Source organism: Urocitellus parryii, chromosome 16 (genome assembly GCF_045843805.1).
Source record: "Urocitellus parryii isolate mUroPar1 chromosome 16, mUroPar1.hap1, whole genome shotgun sequence".
Lineage (NCBI taxonomy): Eukaryota > Metazoa > Chordata > Mammalia > Rodentia > Sciuridae > Urocitellus > Urocitellus parryii.
The window spans coordinates 16,660,675-16,666,375 of NC_135546.1; the positions used below are offsets into that span (position 1 = coordinate 16,660,675).

General features: G+C 61.0%; 1 protein-coding gene across 1 annotated transcript; it reads left to right on the plus strand.

Moving 5' to 3' along the window:
- Positions 1-1,065: 1,065 nt before the first annotated feature.
- H1-8 (H1.8 linker histone) lies at positions 1,066-5,701 on the plus strand. Its single transcript, XM_077793503.1, has 6 exons — positions 1,066-1,218; positions 1,588-1,612; positions 2,699-2,970; positions 4,343-4,682; positions 5,071-5,153; positions 5,444-5,701. The coding sequence occupies exons 1-6, from the start codon at positions 1,066-1,068 to the stop codon at positions 5,699-5,701; spliced, it is 1,131 nt and encodes a 376-aa protein (XP_077649629.1).

The window sequence follows — 5,701 nt, forward strand, 5'->3', positions numbered from 1 at the left end:
CCTCTCAATGGACATGATCCTTATTGATGAAAAGATTTTATGCTGCTCCACTCCTGGACCCCCTTCCTGATTTTTTTTTTATTCCCAAAAGACAAGACAAAAGGAAGGTATTGGCACCAGGCAACGGGGTTCTCTCCTGTCATCCCAGAGACTGTGGAGGCTGAGGCAGGAGGATCGCTTGTTGGAGGCCAGCCTCAGCAACTCGGCAAGACCCTGTCTCAAAATAAAAATATAAAAAGGGCTGGGGCTGGGGCTTGGTGGTAAAGCGCCCCTGGGTTCAGTCTCTGGGATAAAGTAAGAATAGAAGGGCCTTGGCTTCAAGGTGTCCTGAGAGGACATCTGGTCTAGGTAGCCCCTGTGGCCACACGCCTTTCTGAAAAAAGGAGGCCGGGGGTGGCCTGGGAACAGTGGCCCAGGCTGGAGCAGCTCATCTCCCACTCTGGCACTGAAGGGCCTCTGTGGTCGCCCACAAACTCAGGTGCTACCAATTCCCCATCCCTGTCTCCAGCCCCTGGTGGGCAGAGGGTGTGGGGGGTGGCCTCAGGCTCCGGGGTCCTTATCTCCCTGTCGAGGCTGAGCTCCAGGGAAGCCAAGCGACCCAGGACGGGGTGGCAGAGCCGGGACTCTGGGCCGAGGGAGCTGCTGGGAACCCTGCACCCTCCCGCCTCATCAGCTGCTGGGTGGGCCACGCCTCATCAGGGTAATTGGAGGGGGCGGGGCTGCTGAAGGTATAAGAGGAGGCGGAGGCGGCCCCGCGTCCTCACGTCTGGGCCTGCGTCCCCTGTCTGATGGCTCCCAGCGGAATTACTAGTGTCGCAGCCTCTTGCGCCCCTGCCAGGTCGTCTGGGCCTTCTGGTTCCCGGAAGTCAGGTGAGCAAGGGGGCGGGGCCCTCCTGGGAGCCCTTCCCCCTCCCCCCAGTCCCCCTTTGTCCCACTCTGGCCCTGGCACCGTCCCCAGAGCTGTGTCCCCACAGCCGACCACTTGGCCAAACACCTCATGCCCCAGCAGAGGCAGGGAGGCCTGGGCCTGGGGCTGAGGCCAGCCCAGGGAGGCCTCAGAGGCCAATGGCGTCCCCCCAGCTGCAGCCCATCGCCAGCCTCAGGGGAGGGGAGGCCCGGCCACAGCTGCCGGCCATCGAGGTGGACAGGACGGAGCAGGGGCCTCGGTGGCTGGGCCAGGCTCCCCGATTTCCAGGCCCCTGGCTACTGGACATGGAGGTAGCTACAGGGAGGGATTGGGGTTCCTGGGAGAGATGGAGCCCAGGTTTTGGGGGAGCATGGCTTTTGCTTTGGGCACCTGGGTATACAGCAGGCAGAGAATAAGTGCTGAATGAGGGGCTGGGGGAGGACACAGGCCCAGGGAACACCCTTGGGGGTGGCTCTCTGGGGTGGGAGGTGCTGGGGGACCTTTATCCAGAGCCTGGGCAGGTGCCCATCCCCATTGGGCAGGTGGGAAGACTGAGGCCCAAGGGGGCTGGGCCGGGGTGTCTGGGCTCCCAGGCCGCGTCCCACCCAGAGCAACCCCAGGCCTGGGCTCCTTCCCCCTGGAGGCCTGCAGGGGGGGCCTTGGGTTAGGCCTCTCCACAGTTTGCTTCTAGGTCTAGAGTTTGGGGTGAGTTCCCCCTTTCTCTCCCCCACTTTAAAAAACAAATTTAAAAAAATCTTTTGCAGCCAGAGGATTCCCGTTGGGAGTCCCAAATCTTGCAAATGATCCAAGTGCCGTGGCTCACGCCAGGAATCCCAGTGAGGGAGGAGGCTGAGGCAGGAGGTTGGCAAAGTTGGAGGCCAGCCTCAGTGACTTAAGTGAGGCGCTAAGCCACTCAGCGAGACCCTGTCGTCTCCCAATAAAATATAAAAAGGGCTGGGGACGGGGCTCAGGGGTTGAGTGTCCCAGAGATGTAAGTAAATAAATAATAATTAAAATTCAAAAAAAAATAACTTGGGGATCATTCACAAACTGCATAATTCACCCGTTTAAAGTGAACGGCCCTGAGGTCATCCAGCACGTGTCCGTTCAGTTTTTAAAATATTTTCATTTCCACAAAAAGAAAATCTGTGCCAATTACCAGTCTGTCCCCATCGCCACCTCTAAACCCCAGCCCTTAACAGCCAATAATCTGACTTTTTTTTTTAAAATACTGGGGATTGAGCCCAGGGGCCCTTGGTCACGGAGCCCCGTCCCCAGACCTATTTTGCATTTTATTTAGAGACAGGGTCTCCCTGAGCTGCTCAGGGCCTCTCTTTGGCTGAGGCTGGCCTCCAACTCTCGATCCTCCTGCCTCAGCCTCCGGAGCCGCTGGGATATTGTATATAAACAGATGCACATTATTTTGGGCCCCGGGATGAAGCTCAGGGTGTGGCTCCCCTTCGCCTGAGCTCTGCCCCTGGGCCACACCCCCAGATCCCCACGAGCAGATTTTGGTGGGATGCGTCTTCCCCGCCCCATGGCTTATGGGTAAAAGAAACCAGGCGGCGAGCCCTGCAGCCTGAGTTCTGCAGACACTGCCCCTGTGGCTGTCCCCCCAGAGCCCCCTGGGACATCCTCTGCATCGGTGGTTACATCTGGACAAGTGGCTCCGTTTATTTATTTATTTTTTTCAAAAAGCCCTCACCCTCCACCCATGGGACTCTGCAGCAGCTGGTGTCTAGAGGGTTAGACTGCAGGGTGCACCGGCTGAGGGCCTGCCGTCCCTCGCAGGCCAAAGCTACAACTGGGTCTTCCGCCGGAACCCCACGATGCTCCACATGGTGCTGGAGGCGCTGAAGGCCCGGGAGCAGCCACGGGGCATGTCGCGGGGCATGTCGGTGGTGGCCATCAAAGTCTACATCCAGAGCAAGTACCCGACGGCGGCGGCGGACGCAGGGCGCTTCAAGTACCTGCTGAAGCAGGCCCTGGACACGGGCATGCGGAAAGGACTGCTCACCAGGCCCGTCAACTCCAGGGCCAGGGGCGCCACCGGCAGCTTCAAAGTGAGTAGGGAGTCAGGAGGCCCCAGGGCCTTTGCACATGCTGCCGCCCTAGACCACGCGGCTCTCATCCGCTCTGCTTGCTCCTCCTGCACGTCCAGCCTCCGGGAAGGCTGTTCTCAGGGACCTCCCCTGGGCTCCTGGTCACCCTGTGGGCAGTATGTGTCTTCATTGCTTTTTGGGGACGTTTTCAGAGGTCGGTGACCGTGTCTCCGATATTGGCTCTAAGTCCTGGGCACCTTCACTGTTGCCCTGAGCAACTCGGTGAGACTCAGAGGCCGACCAGGAGCAGAAGTGTGGTCCCCAAAGTCCCCAGAGTGGCAGGGGCCAGACAAGGTTGGGGACACAGGTTTTCACCGTCTCCCATGAGCCTTGAGGGGTGCGGGGCGAACCCCAGTTATTTCCTCCATCTTCCCCTAAATGGGAGGCCCTGGGGAGCCCCAGCCTCCTCCATCTTGTGCAGACGCAGGAGGCCGAGGGCTTTTAGAGCCGGGCAGCCGCGCGGAAGAGGCTTTTCTCCCTGGCCTCTGGGCTTGGTTTATTTTTGTGCGTCTCCAGTTTCTTGGTTATTTTTTTCCTTCTGAGCTTTCAAGACCCAGTAAGTGGCTGACCCCTCTATTGGCCTCAAACCTCTTTTTGCTTCCTACTGGAAAAGTTGGCCGAAGCCCAGCAGGATGCGCACACGCCTGCCATCTCAGCGACTCGGGAGGCTGAGGCCGGAGGATTGAGAGTTGGAGGCCAGCCTCAACAACGTGGAGGGATGTAGCCAGGGATGTAGCCCCGTGGTGAGGTGCCCCTGGGTTTAACCCCCAGTGCCACAAGCAGGACCCTTTAGAGGGGTCCTGTCATGGCCAGGGTCCTGGCTGACCAATCCCCTTAGCACTTTTATTGACCTTGACGTTGACTTTGACGTCTCCGAGGTCAGACTCCCCGAGGCCAGTCTGGAAGGGGGAGCCGCGGGTTTTAATTTTCACTCTTTTGTTTTTGGTCCCAGGGACTGAACCCAGGCTGCTTCACCCCTGAGCCCTGTCCCCAGCCCTTTTTATATTTTATTTAGAGACAGGGTCTCCCTGAGTTGCTGAGGCCGGCCTCCAACTTGCGATCCTCCTGCCTCAGCCTCCCGGGTCGCTGGGATGACAGGCGTGAGCCACTGTCCCCAGCGTCAGGCATGATTGGGAGCCTGGTTCCAGTTTTGGGGGGTGACGCGGTGCTGACAGGGTTTGGAGGTGGCAATAGCTTCAGAGCTGGGCCGGGAGGCCGGGTCAGGAGTCCCCGCACCCACTGACGCGCCCACACCCTCTCAGGACTCCTGGACGCGGGGCAGGGGCACCCGAGCTGGCTCTGGTCCCACCCCACCCTCTCTCCCTCCCTCCAGCTGGTCCCCAAGTACAAGAAGAAAGTCCAGGCCAGGAAGAAGCCGGTCCCCAAGGTCCCCAAGATCCCCAAGGCCCCCAGGAGGCCCAGGGAGGCTGCTGGGAAGGGCCCTAAGAAACCAGGCGCGGAGCAGAAGGAAGCGTCCAGCTCTGGCCAGGCCGCCAGGGCCGTCCCCAGGCCAGGGCCAGCCAACCAGGGGGTCCCCAAGAGAGGCCGCGGGGAGGCCAAGGACGCCGAGGCCACCAAGCCTCCCCCCAAGCCAGCCAAGGCCACTCGGGCCCCTTCCAGTGCCAACGGGACCAGTGAGAAGGGGAAAGCCAAGGGCAAGAGGCGACAGCCAGGTGGGTGAGGGACGGGGACAGGGGACAGGGACCGCGGGGAGTGGGGCAGGGCTCCCCGGTGAACCCTGACGGACAACTCGGGGTGGCCCATGGGGTTACGGAGGCAGCTCAGGTGTTAGGACGGAGGGAGCCCAGGGAGGCCAGAGCCCCCCGTGGTCCCTGAAGAGGAATCCGGGAGGGCTTCCTGGAGGAGGTGCCCCAGGAAATCACGTGCAAAGGCCCAGAGACAGAGGAATGGGCGCTGTGGGGCGTCTGCAGCGAGCTCAGTCTGTCCACCGTGCGGGCAGGGCATCTGGGGTCCCAGGCTTTGGCCAGTGCCAGGGGGGTGGGGGGGTCCAGAGGCCCTGACTCTTCCCCTCCCCCATGATGTCCCCCCAACCTGCTCTAGATGCAGAGGCTTGTGGGAAACCCAAGGTGAAGAATGCAAGCTCAGACGTGAAGAACGCGGGTTCAAAGCCCGCCGACGGGCAGGTGGGCACCTGGGTGGCCCCCGGGGTCTGGTCTCCCCCCAACCCGCAGTTTGCTCTCCTCCTCTCTGGGGGGGTGGTCCTCCCTGTTTCATGGCCAAGGGGCTGAGGGGAGGGGAGATGAGGTCACTTGTCCAGAGCCTCTGAGCTGGGCCTCCCATCCTGGCCTCCCATCCTGGCCTCCCATCCTGGCCTCCTATCCTGGCCTCCCATCCTGGCCTCCCATCTTACCCACGTGACCTCCGAGCTGCACACCCAGCTCTGTCTCCCTGTCCTTGACTTTGCTTCTTGTAGGTCAAGAATGGAGTCTCCTCCCCAACCAGAAGGAAGATGGCAGCCAAGACCCCTAAAGAGAAGGCTGGCCAGGGGCCTGGGCAGAGATCAAGACCCAAAGCTGCTGCTGCTATCCCTCGGAAGGGTGATGGGTCCACGGCTGTCCCCACAGCTGTGGCCAGGAAGACAGAGGCCCCTGAGGGCCTGAGAAAGCCCAGGCTGCCCACCAAGTCCCCATCCTCCAAAGCACGCAGCAAGAAGGTGGAGGCCGGGAAGTAG